The sequence below is a fragment of the Vitis riparia genome, chromosome 19 (genome assembly GCF_004353265.1).
Source record: "Vitis riparia cultivar Riparia Gloire de Montpellier isolate 1030 chromosome 19, EGFV_Vit.rip_1.0, whole genome shotgun sequence".
In the NCBI taxonomy this organism is placed as follows: Eukaryota; Viridiplantae; Streptophyta; class Magnoliopsida; order Vitales; family Vitaceae; genus Vitis; species Vitis riparia.
The window spans coordinates 9,185,663-9,211,591 of NC_048449.1; the positions used below are offsets into that span (position 1 = coordinate 9,185,663).

The following is a 25,929-nucleotide window of genomic DNA, read 5'->3' on the forward strand; positions in this document are numbered from 1 at the left end:
AAAATTGTTAGATAAGGACATTTCGAGAATGTAGCAGAACCCCAGGGCTAAAGGGCAAAAAAAAAATCAAATAAGAAAGATGCATGAACGAGACATGGAGGAAAATTCAGTCAAGTTAGCTCCTCTCTGCGGGGAGATCGAAGAGTAGAATGGCTGAAAATGGAGGAGTCGCTTGCAAGTGTACGGAGCGAGGAATCTATGGTTTCAGAGGAGCGCGTTTCGATAAGAGATCACGAATCCGAAAAAATCTCCGAAACGTTTCGATGATTCCTCTCTTCAAACACAATGGCCTCTTCATTTGGCGATCCATCGCCGCCAACAACTGCATTTTCAGGTCAACTCTCATTTTCCGATCCAAGAAAATTTTGGATAACAAAGCAAAATTTGTTTGTTTTTAGTTTCTCAGAAATGGAATTATGGAGAGCTCAGCTCATCTGAGCCGAACATTAGTGTGTTGAGAGGTTAGAGGTGGTGAATTAGAGAAATCTGAGGTTGAAGTTTTTTTGTTTATTTTGCTTTCCTGCAATCTCTAACTAACCAAACGGAGAAAACTGCGGAAGAAATGGAACAGTATTAGTTCGCTTAATTTATAAGCATATAACTTTGGTATTTAGTAGCTTGTGATGATTTTAGGAAGTTATGCAAATAGGTGTCTGGAGTGTCTTTTTGGTTGTTTACCTGGATTTGAAAAATTTTACATATGTTTCCAGTGAGACTACATATTTCCACGGGATTCAATAAAGTTTCATGTAATGACACATGTTTTTTCATTAATGCAATCTATATATCTGGCTTACTAACATGAATTAACGTTATTTGAATCAGAAAACATTATTTATATAACATTTAGGAAGCTTTTATAACATGGAAAGTGGAGAAAATAATTTTTTTTTTGAATGAAAAAGTTTAGGCTATCTTTGGTTCCCTGAAATTACTAAGAAAAGAAATAAAATACCGAGGAAAAAAATTATTTTCTCATATTTGGTTTTACTATGACAAATATGAAAGAAAATCAAACGTAATTAAAATTAAAATTAGTCAGAAATTAATGTAGTTTTAAATTATTTAATTTTTAAATAGAGGAGGAAAAATAAGTGAATTGAGTTTAAAGTATTATCTAGAAATAAGTCATTGTGTTTCAATCTAATTTTTATTTTCCTTCATTTTTTCTTTTCAATCCACTTTTCATCTCTATTTTCTTTCCCTTGTATTCCCTCAAATTTTCCAAAACCAGACATTACCTTAAGATTTATCATAGAATCTTTTATTATGATGTTTTTGTGTAAGAGAATTTTCCCAGATATCTTGAAAAGAGGTTGAGGTACTTGGTTCTTGGTTCTTGCCAATTAGTGCAAGAGTTAGGAGGACCAACATAAAGTCTGAGTTAAGTTGAATCCCGAAGATAGAGTTGCCATGATCCCTTGCATAAGTGGGAGGCTTCAACTATCTTCAAGAAGCATTATGCAGCCTCTTAGCTAGATTTGATACTAGTGCAAACTTATTGTGCAGGGTTAACTTTAATTTTTTTATTTTTCCAGTATACTTAGCATCTATATCTGTATGCTTATCTAGTTGAAATGGCTGTTGCATTTTTTTTTTTAAATCATGATGATAATTTTCAAGGCAGTGGTTGCTTTATTCAGTTCATTTTACGAGCAAAGAAAATTTTGGAACAGGACAGAAAATTATATTGTTTTGGTTTGTGAGAAATGGAAACCTAAACAACTGAACCTTATATAGGTGTGTTGAGAACTTGGAAAGCTCAGGCTACTGGAGGTTTTTGTTTCTGTTTTTAATTTTGTTTTTTCTTTTTATTTTATTTGATCTTTCTATAAATTGATGAGAAATTTTGTTTGTTTCATTTGTGAGAAATGGAGTTTGCTGCTCAACTGATGAGAATATAAGTGCATTGAGAGTTCAGCCAGTAAAGGATGATAAATTTGAGATGGAGATGTTTGTTTCTTCTATTCCGTGCAATTTTTCACTAGCCAAATGAAATGATAAGGAAATATATATGTATTATTTATGTGTGCATGTGTAAGTATATGCATGTATGTTTGTGTGTAGTTTAACTGCTTTATTTTGTTGCTTGATTTTTGTTATGATAATTTTTGAGGTAGTGGTTGTTTTGTTTGGTTGTGAAGAAAATTGTGGAATTTTTGAGGCAATGATTGCTTTGTTTGGTTGCAAAGAGAGTTGTGGAATTTTCTTCTCTTTTCTTTTCTGTTTTTGATGCCCCTTTATGAGCTCTCCAATGAGCCTTCTTCTACTAGATTGGGACCAATTTTGCTCCTTAAGAGGTTTTAGGTGAGAAGACTGCCCTTGGTGTCTTGCCGCCTGAGGGTTCAATAAACCTAAACTTTGATGGATGCTCTTTGGGCAGCCTAGGGTAGTTAGGCATAGAAGGTGTGTTGAGAGGCCATTGTGGTGCGGTATTGAGGGCTTACCCTAAACCTACGTGGGAGGGTTGATCACCAAGGCAGAGATATTTACTCGCTTGGAAGGTTTACTGTGAGCCAAACACTTGGGTATTTCTAACCTAAACGTGAAGGAGATTCATCAATTGCTATTTCTTGAGTATCTAATAGGTAGAGAGGTTCATGCAAGTTTGATGGATGCCCTTGCATTATTATAGAATCGAGATATTCTTTTTCTTGGGTTCCACTCTTGGCTAATTAAGTTGCAGACCATGTAGCCAAACAAGGAGCAAAGCAGGGGGCTTTTTACCTCCTCAAGTGTAGAGAACATTTTCTGCATGTGTACATTGTTTTTTGTTCTTTAAGCCATATGTGGTTTGTTTTGTTTCTTGAAGGAGCAATGCATGCATGCTGTTCTCTTTTTGATTAGCTATTGTTTATTTTGGAAAGATTTTTCTTCCTTCTATGTGCTTGCCATTTTAATACAATGAGATTGTTGTTTTTTATTTTTTATTTTTATTTTTAAAGAAATAAAATTATGGAATATACAAGGCTTACTGCCTCTGGCTTTGCTCTCATTGGTCAATGAAGGTGTTGGTCTTAGTTGTGTCATGGAGCAACCTTGTAAGCATGGGAATACACAATCAAAATGTAATGTGTGAGACAACAATCGCCATAGCAGTAGATTATAGGTTTCAACACTTTACACTGGTTTGGAGTTAACATAGGGGATAAACTGCAGGCAACAACTTTACAAGGTCTAGGACTCACCATGCACATTTCATGAAGAGCTTTTAGGACACTTAATTCACTGGTGGGATGGCTGGTTTCAGAAAGTATGGCCTTGGAGAAAGAAAATTCCAAAAAGAATTTCTTTAGCTGACTCCAAGTACTTGCAATGAAGTTTTTTAAGGTTGAGACATCATGATTTTATTTTATGTCAACCTTTCAAAATAAGCTCTAATGTATATTAGGTTAATATTGGCCTCAGATTAAATTTTAGAAACCTCAAGGGTTGGAACTTGAGTTGATTGTGAATCTATATGCTCTGGATAGCACTCTTTTGATCCTATGTAGCCATACCTTGCTTATATGTTGCCTGGTCATAAATCATAGTGTACATGTTTAGGAACTATCTAAACCTAGTGGATTTGACATAGAAGTTGTTTCACTCCATTTTCCGGATCCTTTTGTACCCCATGTTTATGGCTAAAGCTATAGGACAGAGTTCCCTGATCTTATACTTGTTAAGGTTGCTGGAGTAATTGATTTTGATATTTAAGTTAAACTTTAAGAACCTGATACTAGTATACAATTAACAAATAAGCATTTACATATGACCTTGTACTGAACTTGTTATTTCTTCATGATGTCTTTCTGTCTAAAATAAATTGCTGTCAATTTAAATATTTTTTCCTAATTTCTGGATTTTATAGATACCTGTGGTAAAATATTCTAATTAACACACATTCTCTTATACTTATTATTAATATCATCAGTATCAATAGAAGGGAAGATATTCATTTACCCAAGCATTTGTTACATGTTAATTGTGTCTTGCAGCATGGATGCCCGGGAGAAATCAAGATCCACAACATTGGAAACACCAGGACATAAGAGGGTACCCATCTTTGTGATGATGCCTGTTGACTCATTTGGCATCGACACTTCTGGGGCCCCCAGGATTAGAAGGTGAGTTTTTATGCTTTCAGTTGACAGACATTTAAAACACTGTGTACATCAAAGTTATAGAAAGCTATTGACCATGAATGTTGGAGAAAGATTGTTGAATTTCTGATGCAATTAGAACACTGGTGGACCTACCTGAATTAAGAGATGACCTCCATTTCCACCATATACCTCTTCTAAATAAAAAAGAATGCACTAGCAATGGGCTTAGGGTAGCCACTGGGGCCATTTCCTAATATAAGATGCAAACCATTTTAATCTTGATCTCTTTCTCTCTCTCTCTCTCTCTCTCACACACACACACACACACACACACACTCCTTCTATTTCTATAATTGTATATTATTTTCAATACGTATTGGTGACAAAAACATCTCTATGCATTGCTTGTTGCTGTTTCAGAATCAAGGCCTTAACCATGTCACTAAAAGCACTCAAGTTGGCAGGTGTCCATGGCATTGCAGTTGAGGTTTGGTGGGGCATTGTAGAGCGTTTTTCTCCTTTTGTATATAATTGGTCTCTCTATGAAGAGCTTTTCAAATTGATATCTGAGTCAGGGTTGAAGTTGCATGTTGCCTTATCTTTCCACTCAAACATGCACTCCTCGTCCAGAGTGAAAGGGGGTGTCAGTCTTCCTCTATGGATTGTAGAGGTATGTTTGTTTTACTTGGTCATCTCTGGTTGATTTAATGTTCCCATGTTGATACATCCTTGAAAATCTCCTAGGGCAAACTATCAGACTTGTGACCTCTGGCATCCAAGGTGCCAAAACTTTCTAGATTGTTTGATACATATGCTTTATTCAAAGTCATGGAGAATGTTCTAGATTTAAATGGTCTTATGCGATGTACACTATCCTACATCTTCATCTTCATCTTTTCCTAGGTGTATCCTCTGCATGTGTGCTATTTTATGCATTGAAAGTTTTATGAGAGAACAGTGGCAGTTAATGGCAATATATATTTGTTTGCATCCTTTTTAGAACATGAACCTAGATCATGAAAGCTAGTACATGTTTCTCTTTTCAGATTGGAGATCTCAATAAGGATATTTATTATCGAGACCAAAATGGTTTTTCCAATGATGATTATCTTACACTAGGGGTGGATGAACTTCCTTTGTTTTGTGGCCGGACTGCTCTCCAATGTTATGAAGACTTCATGTTCAGTTTTATTAATAAATTTGAATCATTTATTGGAAGTGTGATCGAAGAAATAAGTGTTGGCCTTGGTCCTTCTGGGGAACTTAGGTACTTTTCCAGATTTGTAACACATCCACAGGTATGAAGCAGGCGCAGACTTTATCTTATGGAAGATCACATGCAGGTATCCAGCACATCCTTTTGGTGATGGTAGATGGAGATTTCCTGGGATTGGTGAATTCCAGTGTTATGACAAGTACATGTAGGTTATATACTATTTCATCCTGTGATATCCACTCAGTTTAGATTGTCACTATTAAAAAGCTTGTTTTACTTACAGGATGAGGGACCTGAAGATTGCTGCATGCCAGGAAGGAAAGCCTCAGTGGGGAGATAAGGGGCCGCAGAATGCTGGTTATTACAACAGCCTTCCATCTGGGGCCCCTTTCTTTGAAGAAGGACAGGAAAGCTTTCTTTCTGACTATGGTCGTTTTTTTCTTGTACGTATCCTATGTGCAATTTTCTGGTTTGAACTTTTTTGTATTACCAATGTGCATAACTAAAACTTTGTGGAACACAGCCTTGTGTAAAAAGTTTTTCTATCTTGACACCATCTCTGATGATGCAACCATAAGTTTTACCTTCATTTATAAACAAATGGCTATTGTTATTTTTTAATTTCAAAAATAAGATTGCATTGTCTTAAAAGAGGGATTTGAGATGGGAAAACTTTGTGCAAAAAGAAAAAAAAAAAAAAAAAAAAACCATTTTCCAACTTTATATTTGACTTGTGATATATCAACATTCACAATTATCTTTACAGTTAAAACATGTAGGGTTCACCATAAATTAACATTATATTAATTAATTTCAAAAACTTCTGAATGGGGATGGTGGGTCAAATTTTACCACTCATCTACAACTTTGTGTTTGGGTGTATAATTTGTATGCAGATCTTATCTGCAAAATAAAACATCAATATTTTGCTGAGAAGAACCTAGTTTTTCTCCCCATGGTGTAGTGATGGGTGGTTGGAGTGTTGGTTGGGTGAGCTGCCTTTGCAAACTAACCATTTGATAGTTTTACATTCATAGAAATCATATAATTTGATGTTTACAATTATTGTCAAACAGAATTAAGAGAGCTAGTATGGAAGGATAGTAAAAATTCCTTTTCAGGATGCTGGAATGTATCAAATGCTAGGACATAAAGATAGTTTTGTAGTTATTTATTGCAATGGTAAAGATCTAAAGTAAACAGAGTTTGTAAAATTTTTCATGGTTGAAACTCATGTTTCCCATTAAGTTAAAACTTAGATAAAATTTGGTATATCAACTTAATGACTTCATATAATTATTAACTTATTTTAAGTCAATAAACACATAAATATATTTATTAAAATAACTTAATATTGCAACTTAAAATTAAAATGACTACTTTCTTCTATGTGAATGAATTGATTGATCCGGGCACTGACTCACGCGTTTTGTACCTCTACCTCTTCTACCTGTACTTGCTATTTGGTCCCCAAGCCAAGCGTAGCGCTGGTTGTAAAAGTAAGAAGTCAAATAAATAACCTTTCACCTCAAATATATTTTGCCATAATTACCCATATGTGATTTCCTCCATTTCAGCAACCTCCCTTGGCTTCAACAATTGAGCTCGCGTAGCGCTGGTTGTAAAAGTAAGAAGTCAAATAAATAACTTTTCTCCTCAAATATATTTTGCCATAATTACCCATATGTGATTTCCTCCATTTCAGCAACCTCCCTTGGCTTCAACAATTGAGCTCAACTAGAAGAATTCTTCCATCTCTAGCAGTACTCATTCTTACTTTAATATTTGACATATTAAAGTAATATGCCAAATATTTTTATATTTAGGGAATTTGTCAAATTACAAATTTTAATTGATTTTATGTAAGTAGAATTATAAATATTTTTTTTATCTTTTGGTATTATTGTACTATATTATGTGGTGTATTTTTTTTATGATAAGTTATTTTTTTTTAGTTATTTATGTAACTTCGTATGCTTTTACAATACTTTTTAATACGAAGTTTTGATAAACAAAATCCATTTTTTAATATTAATGAGGATATGTTAATTTAATATTAGAAAAAGTTTAAGTTGGTTTTACTAAATAACCTTAATACTTGAACTAAGAATTAAGTAATGAGTTTTAAGTTAATTTCAGAGGATGTTTAGTAATTGTGCTTTATGATTTAATATGACCTAATAACTTAATGACTTTGTGAAAAGAGAGAAAAGGGAGAATCCCTAATTTTTGTTATTAAAAACTATTAATAATACATATTGGACTTGGGTATATATATACATGCTAGTGGGACCCACAATACAATAAGGAAAAAAAGAAAAAGTAAATAACTGAAACAACTGTACACTATCTAACACTCCCCCTCAAGCTGGAGTATGTATGTTATATGCACCAAGCTTGTTACAAATGTATTTAATTCTAGGACTTCTGAAAGATTTAGTAAAAGTATCTGCTAGTTGATCATTTGAATTGATAAAACTAGTCATCACACATCCTGATGCGATCTTCTCTCTAATGAAGTGACAGTCAACTTCAATGTGTTTGGTTCTTTCATGGAAGACTGGATTTGATGCAATATGCAAAGCGACTTGGTTGTCACAGATGAGCTTCATCTGTTCATCCTTTCCAAATCTCAACTCCCGAAGAAGATGTTTTAGTCATATGAGTTCACATGTTGCCAGAGCCATAGCTCGATACTCGGCTTCAGTACTAGATTTTGCCACTACATCTTGTTTCTTACTCTTCCAGGATATTAGGTTACCTCCAATAAAAACACAATACCCGGAAGTGGAACGTCTATCTGTGGGTGAGCCAACCCAATCTGCATCTGTGTAACCAACAACCTGGGTATGACCTCTGTTCTTGTACAACACACCTTGGCCTGATGTGCTTTTGATATATCGAAGAATACGGATTACAACATCCCAATGGCTATCATATGGTGATTGTAGGAATTGACTAACAACATTTACAGGAAAAGAAATGTCTGGACGAGTAATGGTGAAATAGTTCAATTTACCTACAAGTCGACAAGTCGCCGATATCTCCCAGGATCTCCTAAAGGCTCCTCCTGTCCTGGTATAAGTTTGACATTTGGATCCATAGGAGTGTCTACCGGTTTACAGTCTAACATACCGGTTTCTTCCAAGATGTCTAAAGCATAGTTCCTTTGGGAAATAACCACACCGGAACTGGATTGAGCTATCTCAATCCCTAAGAAATACTTGAGTTTCCCCAAGTCTTTAGTCTGAAAGTGGGTGAAAAGGTGTTGCTTTAGTTTCTGAATACCATTCTGATCACTACCTGTAATAACGATGTCATCCATATAAAATACCAGATAAATACACTGCCCCGAAGAGTTATGATGATAGAAAATGGAATGGTTTGTTGTACTGCGAAACATGCCAAACTCTTGAACAACAGAACTAAAACGGCTAAACCATGCTCGAGGAGATTGTTTCAAGCCATATAGAGAACGACGTAACCTGCACACTAAACCGGACTCCCCCTGAGCAACAAAACCAGACGGTTGCTCCATATAAACTTCCTCAGCAAGATCTCCATGAAGGAAAACATTTTTAATATCTAACTGATAAAGAGGCCAAGAACGCATAGCAGCCATGGAGAGCAATAGACGAACAAAAGCTATCTTGGCAACAGGAGAGAAAGTGTCACCATAATCAGAACCATAAACCTGAGTATAGCCTTTAGCAACTAAGCGGGCCTTAAGGCGATCAACTTGACCATCAGGGCCAACCTTAACTGTGTAGACCCAACGACAACCAACTGTAGATTTACCAGAGGGTAAAACAACAAGATCCCAAGTGTCATTGGAGCGTAAAGCAGTCATTTCATCTATCATTGTCTGTCGCCAGCCTAGATGGGAAAAAGCCTCAGGGGTGCTCTTGGGAAGAGAAACAGAATATATAATAGAAACAAATGCAGAATAGGGTGAAGATAATCGATGGTAACTCAAAAAATTGTAAATGAGATGCGGATTACGAGTAGATCAATTACCTTTTCGAAGAGCAATGGGTAAGTCAGCAGAAGGAGGCAGAGCCGAGGCAGGAGAAGCCGAAGGGATAGGAAGTGAGTCAGTAGGTACCTCGGCCAAAGAAGGAGGAACAACGACATGATGACGGCGATGATAAACCTGAAGTGGGCGAGAAGACACTGCATCAGGTGGGGAGATAATGGGAAGGGGTAAGACTTCAGAAATAGGAAGAGACTCAGAGGTGGAGAAGAATGGTGAGTGCTCAAAGAAGGTGATATCAGCAGGGAGAAAGTAGCGATGAGTCTCAAAGGAATAACAACGATAACCCTTTTGAAGTCTGGAGTATCCAAAGAAGATGCATTTTGTGGCTTTGGCATAAAGTTTGTCCTGTCCAGGAGTGAGAATATGAACAAAGTAAGTACAACAAAAAACATGAGGAGGACAGAAATAAAGTGGTTAGTCAGGGAAAATAAGGGAATGAGGAATCTGATCGTGTAATACAGATGAGGGCATACGATTAATCAAATATCATGTTGTAAGAACAATGTCTCTTAAAAACGGAAAGGAACATTACTATGGAGAAGGAGAGTACGAGTTGTCTCAATAAGATGTCATTTCTTACGTTCAGCTACCCCATTTTGTTGAGGAGTATGAGCACAAGAAGACTGATGAAGGATCCCATGTTGGGACATAAATGAAGTAAATGGTGCAGAAAAATATTCCATGGCATTGTCACTGCGTAACACACGAATAAAAATATTGAACTGGGTTTGGATTTTAGTATAAAATTTATGGAAAATAGAGAATAACTCAGCTCAATTTTTCATTAAAAATAACCAAGTAAATCGAGATTAGTCATCAATGAAAGTGACAAAATACTGAAATCCTAAAGTAGACGAGGTCCGACAAGGACCCCAAACATCAGTGTGGACAAGTTCAAAAGGAGACTTTGCCCGATTATTCAAACGGTTTGGGAACGAGACACGAGTATGTTTCCCAAGGTAACAAGACTCACGCAAGTGACGACAAAGATGAAAAACGAGGGACTATTTCCTGGAATTTGGATAGACTAGGGTGGCCCATGCGACTGTGGATGAGGAGGGGAGCATTAGTGGAAATGCAAACTGCAGGAGTTGAAGGCGATGTGAGGTGATAGAGGCCTTGAGACTCACGTCTTATGCCAATCGTCTTTCCCGTACTCCGGCCCTGCAAGGTCACAAATTTATCAGAAAAAGTAATAGAACAGTTAAGAGTACGAGTGATTTTGCTGATGGAGATAAAATTAAAGGAACACTCAGGAGTATAAAGGACAGAAGTAAGAGGTAGAGAAGGGAGACGATGTGCCAAACCAATGCTTTTAGCCACAGTTTGAGAACCATTAGCTAAGGTAACAGTAGGTAAGGTAAAGGTAGTAGTACTAGAAGAGAAAAGATCCTTATTACCAGATATGTGATCTGAAGCGCCAGAATCTAGAATCCAAGGTCCAAGAGAAGATGTGTGGGTAAGACAAGTAGAAGCATTACCAATCTGGGCAACAGAAGTAACAGAAGCTGACTTGGTGGCCTGATAGCGGAGATAGTCATCATACTCACTGTCAGTGAGGGAAATACCCTGAGATGTGGAGGAGCTCGGAGGTTGAGGCGGCTGAGGATCAGATGATTGGGCCATGTGGGCAGGGGAGGCCGCCCATGTAACTGATAACACCGATCACGAGTGTGGCCAAGCTTATTGCAATAGGTGCAATGAGGACGTTGGCCTCTACCTCGGTTACCACTGCGTCCTCCTCGAGAGTTAGTTTGAGAAACTAACATAGAAGAATCTGAAGTGTTATTAGATGGTAAAGTCTGAGTGGAGGAGATACGGAGGAGGCGAGCAAACACATCATCCAAGGATGGAACGGAGGAATTGCCAAGAATCTAATCGCGGACGGTCTCAAGATCTGAACGGAGGCCAATAAGCATAAGAACCATGAAGAACTTGTCAATCTGTGTTCATTGATCCCCAACGTCAGTAGTAAGAGGCATCACGGTCAAGAATTCTTCCTTAAGAGAGGCAATCTGACCAATATAAGTAGATAAATCCATGTCTTGTTGTCTGACATTGACAATAGAAGAAGCCACCTTATAAAGACGTTGGATATCATTCGTGTATAGCCCTTTCGCCTGATTCCAAAATTTAAAGCATGTTTTGTAGGCCCGAAGATGAAGCAAAATCTTAGGATCAACTGATTGCCATAACACACTACATAACTGTGCATCTATCTTCCTCCATTGTACTCTGTCAACCTCAGGGATATCCGTCTCCTGCGTAACAAGGTGATCCTCATAACCTTGACCCATAAACCAAAGCTCCACAGAGGCAGACCAGGACAAATAATTTTCACTGCTAACCAATTTCTCCGAAGTAATCATAGGAGATCCAAATATAACAGAGGAAAAAATGGAACTTTTAGTAGCTATATCTATACTTATCTGGAGAACGAAATATGTTTGGATCAAAGAGAGCCTTAATACGGCTTCAAATCGTGGCTGAAAGAAGAAAAACCAAGGATCCGCGGCTGTGAGAGACCAAATAGTAAAGAAAAATAAATGTGACACTACTGGAAGGGTAGAAGAACACTTTGTAAGACACGTGCAGGGCTCGGGGTGGAGAGGAAGTCACCGGAGGTGGCCGGAAAGGCTATTTAGAGGGCCGAGGGAGACAAAAACCCCAAAAAAATGCACTTGCAGGGCTTGGATGGCACAAGCACAGATGGAGAGTGGCTAGACGGCCTCAGGCGAGGCTGGAGGTGGAAGCATGTTGCCAGAAAGTGCTCCACGCGCCCTCACGCGCCGGCGCGTGAGGTTCAAGCCGCTGGAGAAGAAACACGCCTGGACAGCGCGTGATTGAGATTCTCCCTCCGGTGCTTTGACAAAACTTGAAGATCTCCTCCTTGTGCACCTGATGGTATGGTCGGTGTCGGAAAAGGACTTTGCCGGAAAAGTCGCCGGCGGTGAGGGTTTTCTAAGGCAATACGGTTGACCGAAAAGCTTTAGGAGATGGGGAAGGTGACCAGAATGAAATACGGTCACTGAAAGGTTTCCCAAAATTGATTCACGGATAAACCGGAAATAATTAGGTTTTTTTTTTTTTTTCTCCCTAGGCTCTGATGACTTTGCGAAAAGAGAGAAAATGGAGAAACCCTAATTTTTGTTATTAAAAACTAGTAATAATACACATTGGACTTAGGTATATACATACATGCTAGTGGGACCCACAATATAATAAGGAAAAAAAAAGGAAAAGTAATAACTGAAATAATTGTACACTATCTAACAGACTTAATTGAAGTCATTTAGTATATTAAGGTGGTGTTCGTTTGTTTGTTTTTTTGAGATTTGAATGGATTTGGACTTGATTTAAATTTGAATAAAGCTAAATATCATTAACTGTTTGTTTATTTTTTGTTAGTGTTTTAATGTTGTTAAGTGTTAAGTTGTTTATTTTTATTAATGTTTGAATATTGTTAAGTGTTAAATCTATTTATTTTTTATATATTTAAAACATTTATAAAATTAATTCTTCTATTTCTTTTTATTTTAATTTAAAAAGTAATAATTTGAAAAAAAAAATAGTTTAATATATTTCCAAATGTCCTAAGATATCATAATTTATTACGATAATAAAAATTTATAATTATTAATTATGTAATTAGTAGGAAATTGGTAATTGGATGATAATTAGAATTTCTAATTGTGCTTGGTTGTTAAGAGAATGTTAGAAGTTTTCTAAATTAACATTTGTTTTTTATGTAGTGTATCTTTGGATATATTGATTTGTAATTAAAATATGTGTTCAGTTGTTGAGAAATTCATTAATTTTTTTAATTTTAATTGGAGGAAAAGTAGCAATTTCTTACTTTGTACTTTTCGTCTTGAAAGAGAGGGATGCCATTGGGAATGCAGAAGTAGGTGGTGCATGACTGTCGTCAGCTCAAAATTAATTAGAATTGTTGATTCTAGTAGATAACTAAATAAGTGTGAATTATGTTTTGAAGTTCTAATTAAAAAAATTCATTAGAATTGATGATTGTTAATTTATTTTGGTTTTGTAGTGTAGTAAAAGGTTGAATCTTGAAAATTTGCAGTAAAGTTATTTTTAATTTAAATTTTATGATTTTTAGTGTTCAATGAGAAATTTACCTAAATTTATGGAATTTAATTTTGTTGAGAATTAGATGAATTATAAGGGAAAAATAATGGCTTCATGTGGTAGAATTTTGATTTCAATTTCAATTGTTGAATTTTGTGAAATTATTTTAAAATAATTTTCATCCAAATTGAGTAATTTTTATGTTGTTAGTTTCATTTTTAAGTAATAAATCATGAGAAAATTCTAGATTTAAATTTTCTTGAGAAATGAAAAAAAAAAAGAACAAAAATAAAATCATTTCTTTATAGGTAAATTTTTGTCCCCATTTGGACTGGAACCTGGAACATCCCACAAACCTCCTGATCCTTCATCACTTGAGTCAAGCCTCAAGGGCAAAACATGTTCTAGTCATATGCAATTTTTTCTTGATCATAACTTTGCTAATTTATATTAAATTCATTTCTCATTCACATTGCATAAAAGTGATGTATCTTAATTCGTTTTTAAAACAAAAGATATCTAAAATTTTCAAAAATGAATTTTGTTTTATTTTGTGTGAGGAATTAGATTTGAGTATTATAATAAAGTTAAGTTGAAAAGAGAAAAGAAAAAAAGATGACTTTTTCCATTAAGATAAAAGTAAAAAAAAAAATTGACTTTCTTAATTAGTGTTGAAAGAGAGAGAAAAAACCTTAATTCTCATTCATATGATTAACTTCTTACAATAGAAAAATATATATACAAGGCTAGGTTGAACTAACTACCATATATGTGACCTATATTAAGAAAAGAAAGAAAGATTGTACACTATAAATACATTATATTCAACACTCCCCCTCAAGCTGGAGCATATATGTCATATGCACCAAACTTGTTATAAATGTATTTAATCCTAGTACCTCTAAGAGATTTAGTGAGGATGTCTGCTAGTTGATCATTTGAATTAACAAAACTTGTAGCAATACACCATGATGCGATCTTCTCTCTAATGAAGTGACGATCAACTTCAATATGCTTGGTCCTTTCATGAAAGACTAGATTGGATGCAATATGTAATGCGGCCTGATTGTCACAGACTAGCTTTATTTGTTTATCTTTTCCAAATCTCAATTCATAAAGGAGTTGCCTCAACCATATGAGTTTACATGTTGCCAAAGCCATAGCTTGATACTCAGCTTCGGCGCTTGATCTGACCACTACATCTTGTTTCTTACTCTTCTAGGATATTAAGTTACCTCCAATAAAAACACAATACCCTAAGGTGGAACGCCTATCTGAGGGTGAACCAACTTAGTCTGCATCTGTGTAACCAACAATTTGGGTATGACCTTTGTCTTCATGCAACATATCTTGGCCTGGTGTTCCTTTAATATATCGAAGAATGCGGATTACAACATCCCAATGGTTGTCACATGGTGACTGTAGAAATTGACTAACCACACTCACAGGAAAAGAGATGTCTGGCCGAGTGATGGTAAGGTAGTTCAGTTTGCCTACAACTCGTCGATATCTCCTAGGATTTCTTAAAGGCTCCCCCTGTCTTGGTACAAGTTTGACATTTGGATCCATAAGAGTGTCAACAGGTTTACAGTCTAACATACCTGTTTCTTCCAAGATGTCTAAGGCATACTTCCTTTGTGACATAACCACACCTGAACTGAATTGAGTTATTTCAAGTCCTAGAAAGTACTTGAGTTTGCCCAAGTCTTTGGTTTGAAAGTGGTTCAAAAGGTATTGCTTTAGTCTTTGGATACCCTCCTGATCACTGCCTGTAATGACAATGTCATCCACATAAACTACCAAATAGATGCACTGGCTTGAAAAGTTATGATGATAGAAAACTGAATGATCTGCTTCACTCCGAAGCATTCCAAACTCTTGAACAATTGAACTAAAACGCCCAAACCATGCGCGAGGAGACTGTTTCTAGCCATATAAAGAGTGTCGTAACTTGCACACTAAACCAAACTCCCCATGAGCAACAAAACCGGGTGGTTGCTCCATATACACTTCCTCGAGAAGTTCACCATGAAGGAAAACATTCTTAATATCCAACTGATAAAGAGGCCAATGACACATAGCTGCCATGGAGAGAAATAAGCGAACAGAAGCAATCTTGGCAACAGGAGAGAAGGTGTCACCATAGTCACAACCATAAATCTGAGTATAACCTTTAGCAACCAAGCGGGCCTTAAGGCAATCAACCTGACCATCAGGACCAACTTTAACAGTGTAGACCCAACGACATCCAACTGTAGATTTACTAGGAGGTAAAGAAACAAGATCCCATGTGCCATTGGAGTGTAGAGCAGCCATTTCATCAACCATTGCCTATCGCCACACAGGATGAGAAAGTGCCTCACTAGTGCTCTTAGGAAGAAAAATAGAGGATAAAGTAGAGACAAAGGCAGAATAGGATGAAGATAATCGATGGTAGCTCAAAAAATTATAAAAAGGATGAGGATTACGAGTAAATCAATTACCTTTCCGAAGAGCAATAGGCAAATGGTTAGTAGATGACAGGGCCGGGGTAGGAAAAATCGGTGGGACAGGAGGTGAGTAGGCACCTCAGCTGAAGAGAGAGGAGGAACAACAACACGATGTCGATGATGATAAACCTGAAGAGGAGGAGAGAGCGCATCTAAATGGGGGATATATAGGGAAGTGACAATACTTCAGAAATGGGAAGAGATTTAGAGGATGAGAAGAATGGAGAGTCCTTAAAGAAGGTGATATCAGCGAAGAGAAAATAACGATGAGTGTCAGGGGAATAACAATGATAGCCCTTTTGAAGTCGAGAGTATCCCAAGAAGATACATTTCGTAGCCTTGGCAGAGAGCTTGTCCTGTCCAGGTGTGAGAGTATGAACAAAACAAGTACAGCTAAAGACACGAGGAGGAACTCAAATAAAGAGGTTGGGTAGGAAAAAGGAGGGAATGAGGGATTTGGTCATGTAATATAGATGAGGGCATACGATTAATCAAGTAACAGGCTGTAAGAACAACATCCCCCCAAAAACGAAAAGGAACATGACTACGGAGAAGGAGGGTATGAGCTGTCTCAACAAGATGTCAATTTTTACGTTCAACAACCCCATTTTGTTGAGGAGTATGAGCACAAGATGATTGATGGAGGATCCCATGTTAGGACATAAAAGAAGTAAAGGGTGTAGAAAAATATTCCCGAGCATTGTCACTGCATAACACTCGAATAGAAACATTGAATTGTGTTTGGATTTCAACATAAAATTTCTGGAAAATAGAGAATAACTCAGCTCGATTTTTCATTAAAAATAACCAAGTACATCTTGAATAGTCATCAGTGAAAGTGACAAAATACTGAAATCCTAAAGTAGACGCGATCCGACATGGACCCCAAACATCAGTGTGGACAAGTTCAAAATGAGACTTTACCCGATTATTCAAACGCTTTGGGAACGAGATACAAGTATGTTTTCCAAGCTGACACGACTCACATGCAAGCGACGACAAAGTGGAAAAACGAGGGACGATCTTTTGGAACTAGGAGAGACTAGGATGACCCAGACGACTGTGAATGAGAAGAGGAGCATCGGTGGAAATGCAAGCTGCAGGAGATGAAGGTGATGTGAGGTGATAGAGGCCTTGAGACTCACGCCCTACGCCAATCGTCTTCCCTGTACTCCGGTCCTGCAAGATCACAGATTTATCAAAAAAAGTGATAGGACAGTTAAGAGTGCGAGTTATTTTGCTGATGGAAATAAGATTAAAAGGACACTTAGGGGCATAAAGGACAGAATGGAGAGGTAGGGAAGGAAGAGGATGAGCCAAACCAATACCTTTAGCCATAGTTTGGGAACCATTAGTTAAAGTAACAGTAGGTAAGGCAGAGGTAGTAGCAATAAAGGAGAAAATGTGTTTATTACCAGAGATATGATCAGATGCTCCAAAATCTAGAATCCATGGGCCAAGAGAAGGAGATTGAGTAAAGCAGACAGAGACATTATCGATCTGGGCAACAGAAGCAATAAAAGCTGATGTGGTTGCCTGATATCGGAGATGGACATCATAATCACTACCAATCAATTTTTCCGATGTGATAGTAGGAGATCCAAAGATGACGGATGTAAAAATAGGATTTTTAGTCGCCATATCCACTTCACCTGAGATTGAATCATGTTTGGATCGAAGAGAGCCTAAAGGGAGGTCGGAGGAGGCTAGAAGAAGACTTGCGGAGGCTGAAATGCCAAAAAAATGTAGAAGCAGGGTTCAGAGAGGACTGATGGAGGCTTAGAAGTGCAAGATGGTGCCGGATGAGCCTGCTGGTAGAAGCTCAGCACCAGAAAGTGGGCCACGTGCCCTCACGCGCCGGCGGGTGGGATTCAGGCCGCCGGAGAAAAACGACGCGTGGGAGGCACGTGGATTGGTTTTTGGCTCCGGTGATTTGAGAAAAGTTGCAGATCTCCTCTTTGCGCTCTTGATGATGTGGTCGGTGTCGGAGAATATTGTCGAAAAAAAAAGTCGTCGAAAAAGTCTTTGGAAAATATCGTCGGAAAAATGTTGACGGTCATGAGGGTTTTCTGACCACGATATGGCTGACCGGAAGGCTTTGGGAGATGGAAAAGGTGACCGGAATGAAACACGGTCATTGGACGGATTCCTGGAATTAATTACACGGGTAAACCAGAAAGAATAAAGTTTTCTCCCTTGGCTCTGATACCATGTTGAAAGAGAGAGAGAGAAAACCTTAATTCTCATTCATATGATTAACTTCTTACAATAGAGAAATATATATACAAGGCTAGGTTGAACTAACTACCATATATGTGACCTATATTAAGAAAGGAAAGAAAGATTGTATACTATAAATACATTATATTCCACAATTAGGACAAAATTATCTTAAAAAAAGTGATAAGTTAAAAACAAACAACTTTAAAAATGTCTCAAATCTTAAGTAACTTGCTATAAGACTTAAGTCAAAAACAAACAACTCCTACCGTGTTTGATAAAATAACTAATTTTATAACTTAAAGTTGAAAATGACTTGAGATAATAAGTCAAAATAATTTACATTTTTTTGTTTTAAATTCCGAAGATCCTTTGCCTTGTAGTCAATGTCTCTTTCTTTCCTTATTTCTCTTTTATAGCCTCATTACTTAATATCGACAAGGGTAAATCTGCTATTTTAATATTTAGAAAAAATTTTAAGTTGGTTTTAGCAAACAATCTTAACCTAAGAATTAGGTAATAAGTTTTAAGTCAACAACTAACTCCAAATCATCTTAAATCATTTAGTATTAAGTTTTACCAAACATCTAATTAAGCATAATTTAATCAAAAGTCATCTCAAGTTATTAAGCATTAAGCATTGTGTTTTACCAAGTGTATACCCTTAATTAGGAACAAATGTGTACTATTCCTGCTTTGTTGTAATCATGGAATATGGGATTGGGAGAAATGACCTGTGCTTATTTCTTCAAAGTGGGCATAAATCCATTTTGGTAGTCGGCACCAGAGGAATGTGAGAACTGATTTATCATTTATGGACCATGTTGCATGAAGCAAGAAAAAATTGACAATTGCACCTCTTTGTAGGAATGGTACAGTGGTAGGCTGATCCGTCATGCGGATGCTATTCTTACGAAGGCTGCAAATATGTTGAAGAAATATCAAGAAAGCAAGAAAAGTTCTGTTTTATTAGTGGCCAAAATTGGTGGAATATATTGGTGGTACCATACACTATCACACCCTGCTGAACTTACTGCTGGTTACTACAATACTGCTCTAAGGGATGGTTATGATCCTGTGGCTTCAATGTTGTCTCGTCATGGAGCTGCTTTGCATATTTCGTGAGACTCTAATCCTGAAGTTTCTTTACACACTCTCTCTCTCTCTATATATGTATCTATGTCTCTATCTCTATCTATCTAGCTATCCATCTATATATCATCTTTATATATCTATATCCATCCATCCATCTATCCATCTATCCATCTATATATACATATATATATATATATATATATATATATATATATATATATATATATATATATATATATGTAATTATGTATGTATTTGTTTAATGCAATGCACTGTACTAGAAGATTAGAACAGTCTACTGGGAATGCTGTGCTAAGAATAATGGACACGCTACATGCTAGTGGTCATCTGTGGACCTGGCTTTGCAACCTCAGTGAAGATTGGTTGGTTCAAACTTACTAACTAGTTGATGACTTACTTTTGGATTAATTGAAGAAAAATGGTAAAGGGAAAAGTGTCTATTGGATTTTTTAGATCTAGGAAACAGCATTTGTCAGATGTTTTTCCCATTTCTTTTCCATGGAAAACCACAAGATAGAAATAACTTTACTGTGAGTTTTATATTTGCCTATATTCTGCTTGTAAATCACACAAACTGTATGATTGTGAAATCTATCTCCTTTGTCTGATAAGATGATATCTATCTCTTCTGGCTTTCTCATTTTGAATCTTTTCTTTTAGCTGTTTAGAAATGATGGACAATGAAACCCCGCCAACCTATCTTTGCAGTCCAGAAAGATTGCTCCAGCAGGTATGAATTCTTTTTAATTAATCGAGACTTCTTCTTTTCTTAGGTTAAGGGCTGTAGCTTATTCATCCCATTCTTCATACCGCTTAAATACAAATATATACAGTGTCCTTGTAAGTAAATTGCATCTCATTATCGATTAAGGAAGTCGATATCTAAAGTTTGTCAACTTTTGTTTGTATACTGGACATCCCACGTTCGAGACACTAGTTGGAAATTGCAGCATCTGTCTGACTTGCTTGTTTCCCTTCTATTCTACTATTTTTGTTTCCCTTGTTGAACTTCCCATATTTTGCACTTCCAATCAAAAGGCATTGAGATTTGGCATACAAACATTTGCTAGGTTGTAATAAATGATAATGTTCACATCCTCTCAAAATAGAGAACCATAAGATCATCTGTGAGATATAACTCTTATCTTGTATAACATTTAATATTATTAGTTTCCTTTTCTAATTTCTATCTTTTTATTTTTTGATGAATCTTCATTGTAACTTTTTTCTAAGATATACATGGATACAAATGCAATTTTGGTGTCAGTGTTTTCCAATCAATTTCTAACACCAGATAAAATTTTATTTATTTATTTCAATTGGTGTACCAATTGCTTTCCGAGTTATTTTTCTCAATTGCTTTCCATATGTCCAAAATCTCAGGACACCAAATTCTCTTTAGCAAAACACCTATTCCTTTTCAATACACCTCCTTTACTGCTATAATTGCCTTTGGAAACTGTATTTCCATTTAAATAGAAATGTTAATTGTTCTTCACGTGTTATAAGTATTGTAATGCAAGATTGTTGAGTATGTTTTATGACACGTTAAATTATTAGAGCCTGTATCATTCTTGCAGTTCTCTTACATCGATTTATTCTACTTCCACTGAGTTGATTTTCATTAAACCCAGATATGGACTGTGTCGAAGAAAAGGATAGTACATTTGACAGGAAGAAATACCAATGAACGGTTTGATAAGGTAGGCATTACCATTTTCTCCCTACAATTTTTAATACCATGTTTTGCCAGTTCAATCTGGCTTTGAAACAGGTTTTTTTTTTTTTTCTTTTTTGGTATTATCCAATTTATAACCAACATGTTCTGACCTTTTTGGAGTTCCTATATTTTGATCCACTTCTTCATGAAAGACATGACTGATTCAAGGAGAATCTCAGTAATGATTATAAACTAGTCGGAAATATTATGATGTTAAAAGCACAATGCAGTATAAAAATGGAATTAAAAAGTGAAAAAAAAAAATCCCAAAACTGATTGCTACTGGTACCCTTTTAGTTATTACTTTGCATTTGTCTGGTTGTGCGGTTGCTTAGAAGTATTCGTTTTATAGGCAAGAGAAAATCAGACCATTAAGAAATATCCTTGTGCAATACCTTCTGGAGGCGGCTTATATTCTTTTAGGAGGATAGAGTCCCAATTAATGATAGACATGTTACTGCAAAGAGGTCAGGAGTTCAATCTTCCTGTGGGTATTAGTGAAACCGCATGGTGGGGTCAGATGTGATTATGTTAGGCCTGTTGGCTCAATAATATAATTATTTAGAAAGGAGAACAAACAGCAATAGAACTATCATGATGAGGAACGAGTTACAATTTTTATATCTTATTCATATTATGCATGATCGTAAATATTGGTGTGGTACTCCAGTGTCACATCAGTTGGACATAACACAACATTGTTGAGAAGCTATGGTCAAGAAAGCTTGATTAGTGAAAATTCCACTGTTATTCCTGGATTTTATCTGAAAAAAGCCTAAATAAATTTCTTTTGGATTTTAACATCAAAATCACCTTTGTTTTCATAAATTGATATACTTTCTTATTTTTTATTCTCTCTTTGCTCCCATCTTTTGTTTTAGAAAGTAAAATGTGATTGTTTGTTAATGCAGGCTGGATTATGGCAAATACATGCAAACTGTTATCATCCACAGGCAGAAGCAGTAAGATCATTTACTTATTTCAGAATGAATGAGAAGATTTTCAGGGCTGAAAATTGGAATAACTTTGTCCCATTTGTGAGAAAGATGAGCACAGACATGTAAAATAACTTTAAAGCCATTTAAGCATTTAACCACTTAACATTGTGGTGTTACCAAATTACCAAGAATAATCTCCCTGCATTTTTCCTTAGAGGGTGAATATAAAAGCTTCTGTAACTTTCACCATCATGAATATAGCCAATAATTTTTTTTTTTCCTTTTCTTCACACATAACAAAATTGAATGAATTTTGGACATTTACTTAAACACAATTGATTTTTTTTTTTTTTTTTTTTTTTATAATTCTAGTTTACACCAAAAAAAGAAAGGAAGAAAAAAAATGAAACTGGATATCTTCTTGGGCTGGATTTTAGCATGCATAGCCTATCTGACAATTGAGAACTCCAGCAGATGCAGTGATATATGTTAAAAGTGAAGCTGGTCTTGCTACCATGCTCGATGCTTTTGAGTAACTTGCAGGTGCTTCTTCTCCAGAAGCTGTAAAGTAAGCACCATTCAACATCAAATCTCCATCTGATCTCCAATTCCAGTCCTTCCACTCTTCATATCCCAAGAGGCTTTCACGTTTGGTCACCTGAAAGTGAAGTAAATTTGGTTGGGACATAAGAAAGTAGGTATAGAATCCATTAGACTGGCTGCCGTTCAAAGTTGGTCTTCTAGCGGGTAAGTGACCTTTCAAAATCCCATTTAGTTTGCTTTAGGCAAAAAATTATAAGTGATTTGGCACTCAATGGCTTGATCTTTCTGAATTTTCTGCTCCTTTGTTTTGTAGCTCTTGCTCCCTTGAAAGGGATGGATTACATTTAACCCATAGTCAACTACTAAAAACACTACCTTGAAATTTAGATGATAGTTTGAAAAACTAATTTTATCATCTCTTCCAAACCATGCCCTTTCAACTTGGAAAATAATTGATAGAATAGTTTTACTATTTGTTAAGTTGTATTGTTTGATCTTGAAATTTACCTCCTTGGTAGAATTGTCATCCCCTGCAATGAAGACATTTCCTTGGCTGTTGATTGTTGGATTGGCACTTCCACCAATTGCATACATTTCCCAATCAGTGTATACATTATTTACAATATGGAAATACCCATGTCTGCACCTACAAGAATCCAAAAGTTACACACTTGTGCTCAGAACTATTTCCAAAAGGAAGGGAAAGAAATACTCCTTAATTACCAGAATGGTAGTTAATTCAGTTACCTGGGCATTCTTTGAACTAGGCCTTCCCCAAAGTAATTGAAGGCAATTGTGACCTGCATATTCTTGTCAGCAAGGAAGTCATCACTATGCCCCATGAGCATGGCTTCATTGTGATTCAACATGTAGTTGTTTGAGATGGTTATTGATTTAGATCCATACACCGCATCAATGAGTCCGTCGTAGCAATCAGCTAGGGTACAATGATCAATCCATATATCCGTTCCTCCAAATATCGATATCCCATCCCCATCTGTCATCCCTCTCATCCCATAATGATCCGGCCTGTCCCTCACGATGGCGTTCCCAGTTGGCACACAACCATGTATGTAGACACCATGTATGATGATGTTGCTCACGTTTTGTATGGTTATGCAGGCCCCATTGGCTATTTGGATGTTGAATCCCCTCCCATCTATTGTCTTGTAAGAGTTCATGATGAGCTCTTCCTTCAGGTTGATGACCATGTCATGATCAAACACGATCCACAGCGGCACGTATTGGATGACAGCATGTCTGAGTGTGCCTGGGATTGGGTTGGCAGGGTTGTCGTTGCCTGAATCAGTGACAACGTAAAGCTCACCATCTCGACCGCCAATGGCATTGCGCCCGAACCCTACACCACAGTCTGCTAGCATCTTTCTGTTGGTTTCCCAGTCAGGGTCACACCTCCAGCAATCATCAATGGGGTTCCCAGTTCTACATGATACTTCATCAAGCTCCGTTCTCAAACTTCCTCCTCCTCTTGAGCTCCTGTAAGTTCAACACAAAGCTTAAGTGTTCAAACCACACAATACCCCACATTCCCAACAGCATTTTCAGCTGTTGGAAAAAAAAAAAAACACAATTGAATCATAACAAAAACACTCACCATGTTGTTGCTTCTGATTCTAGCGGTAGGAGACGTGCAGAGTATGCAGTAGAGACATATAAGAGAATCACAAGGAAGGAGAGTGACAAGGCTGACATTTCTTAGACCAAAATGGTTGGTGAATGGGCGTCATTTTATATAGAAAAAAACCCAAGGTGCAGAAGCTCTGAAAATGAGAGTGGTGACTGGGATTTAGGTACAAAAGCAGAGAGCTCCATAGATGAATGAGAGTGAAAAAATTAGGTGGAAAATTCAAGAGCTTGTTAAAGCTGTTGGATTGGTATTAAATTTCCAGTTTTTAAAACTTCTGCAAACTGAAGCAGAGTGTAGGAATTTAATGAACACCGCACAAACTGGTTTTTCTTTAATTCTTTCTTCTGGGTTCCCCTACAAGCCAGACAAATTCCACTACAAAAAAATAAAAAATAAAATAATACCCAGTACTTCTTTCTCTCTTTACCCGAAAGAGCATGTAATATTAGGAGTGGAAAAAGTCGTGTTTGGATTGATTTTTAGAGAAAAATTAGTCCAATTGATATGGTCAATTTATGCTCCATTATAGTATTCAATAACTTTATATTTTAAAACTGAAAGATTATTCACTCGCGTGCTTGCTTTCTTCTTGACTCTCATAATTACAAGTCTTCTTCTAAGTTCTAACACAAAACCGAAAATATTTCTATATTTAGATTAAGAAACTGGGCCAGTGTCCTATAGAATCAAGGCTACTCTTGTAAGGCTATTTAATAGCATTTGAAATGAGCACCTCAGAAACTCAGTGGAGTATTAATGTCTACATTAGTTTGCTGCTCTCTTATACCCTCTTGATTGGGTCGTGTCAGAAAACTTGAAACCACGATTAATGTTGTGTGTTTTTGAGTTTAGTGTAGACTTATATTGAATAATTTAATTCAATCATAGAAGCAGATAGCGAAATCCTCTTATACTTTTATTACTTGATTTAATAGGATTTAATCCTACAAATCTTAATGGAAGTCAAGTGTTCCTAATTTAAATCAAAGTACACCAACGGGGTCCGACCCCCTCCTAGCGATTTGTGTAATGATGATTATGATGTTTGAACAGTGATGGGAGGCGCAGCTAACAATCTGATTAATGAAAACTTGTAAATAGCTGTGGACCCACTCGCCGGAGGGGGGTGGGTGGGTCGTCTAAGACGGAGGACCCATGCAGGGCCTGGCTATAAAAGGGTTTGGTCCAGCCCATGTTCCAATAAATCTTGTACCACTTTCCGTGATCACTTCATATTTTATGTTTAAAGGGAAAATTATGTTTCGGAGGGATTGTGGAAGGACTGTTTTTTTTTTTGGGAAAAAATAGAGTTACTTTTTTAAACTAAACAAAATATGATTATCTTCGAATTGAATCAAAGAAAAGAGACTCTCGTTTTCTTTTTCTTTTGAGAGAATCATGTTTGGAGACTCGGATTAGGTTCTATTTAAATTTTGGTGGTCCAACTTATCGACATTTCAGCTTAAGATAATAATAGACAAAAGAATTGATTTTTCGAATACATTGTTGGAAAATTTATTTGGTTGATTATCGTGGTTAGAGAAATAGACATGAAAAAAAATTGTAAAAGTTTAGGACCTGTTTGGTTTTTTTTTTTATAACTGTTCTGAAAACAGTTTTTGAGAACAACTTTTAAGAGCAATTTTTTTGTGTTTTTAGAAAAAAAAAAAATTGTGTTTGGGAATTGAATCTGGAAAAGAGTTTTTCTTCTAAAAAAAAAATGTTTGGTTGAGTTAATAAAAAAAGTTTTTTAGAATAAATAAAACAAAAAAAAATGTTTGAAAGTTTTTTTTTAATTAATAAAGTGTTTTATTCCATATTATAAA

General features: G+C 36.3%; 2 protein-coding genes across 2 annotated transcripts; one reads left to right on the forward strand and one right to left on the reverse strand.

Moving 5' to 3' along the window:
- Nucleotides 1–51: 51 nt before the first annotated feature.
- On the forward strand, nucleotides 52–22,189 carry LOC117908858 (inactive beta-amylase 4, chloroplastic). Its single transcript, XM_034822652.1, has 10 exons — nucleotides 52–334; nucleotides 3,981–4,109; nucleotides 4,509–4,758; nucleotides 5,135–5,355; nucleotides 5,432–5,509; nucleotides 5,588–5,747; nucleotides 19,006–19,259; nucleotides 19,915–19,984; nucleotides 20,889–20,957; nucleotides 21,886–22,189. Exons 1-10 carry the CDS (start codon nucleotides 150–152, stop codon nucleotides 22,036–22,038), a joined length of 1,569 nt encoding a protein of 522 aa, XP_034678543.1. The 5' UTR covers nucleotides 52–149; the 3' UTR covers nucleotides 22,039–22,189.
- On the reverse strand, nucleotides 22,036–24,183 carry LOC117908859 (probable pectate lyase 22). The gene is made up of 4 exons (XM_034822653.1): nucleotides 24,071–24,183; nucleotides 23,203–23,952; nucleotides 22,963–23,101; nucleotides 22,036–22,570 (listed from the first exon to the last, which is right to left on the reverse strand). Exons 1-4 carry the CDS (start codon nucleotides 24,166–24,168, stop codon nucleotides 22,346–22,348), a joined length of 1,212 nt encoding a protein of 403 aa, XP_034678544.1. The 5' UTR covers nucleotides 24,169–24,183; the 3' UTR covers nucleotides 22,036–22,345.
- Nucleotides 24,184–25,929: the final 1,746 nt, after the last annotated feature.

Excerpts from the sequence above, each read along its gene's own strand:
- LOC117908858 (XM_034822652.1), top strand. The coding sequence starts at position 150 with ATGGCTGAAAATGGAGGAGTCGCTTGCAAGTGTACGGAGCGAGGAATC. Across the intron at positions 4,110-4,508 it reads GGGGCCCCCAGGATTAGAAG|AATCAAGGCCTTAACCATGT; the intron begins GTGAGTTTTTAT and ends TTGCTGTTTCAG. Across the intron at positions 5,748-19,005 it reads ACTATGGTCGTTTTTTTCTT|GAATGGTACAGTGGTAGGCT; the intron begins GTACGTATCCTA and ends ACCTCTTTGTAG.
- LOC117908859 (XM_034822653.1), bottom strand. The coding sequence starts at position 24,168 with ATGTCAGCCTTGTCACTCTCCTTCCTTGTGATTCTCTTATATGTCTCT. Across the intron at positions 23,102-23,202 it reads CTAGTTCAAAGAATGCCCAG|GTGCAGACATGGGTATTTCC; the intron begins GTAACTGAATTA and ends GGATTCTTGTAG. Across the intron at positions 22,571-22,962 it reads ATGACAATTCTACCAAGGAG|GTGACCAAACGTGAAAGCCT; the intron begins GTAAATTTCAAG and ends CTTCACTTTCAG.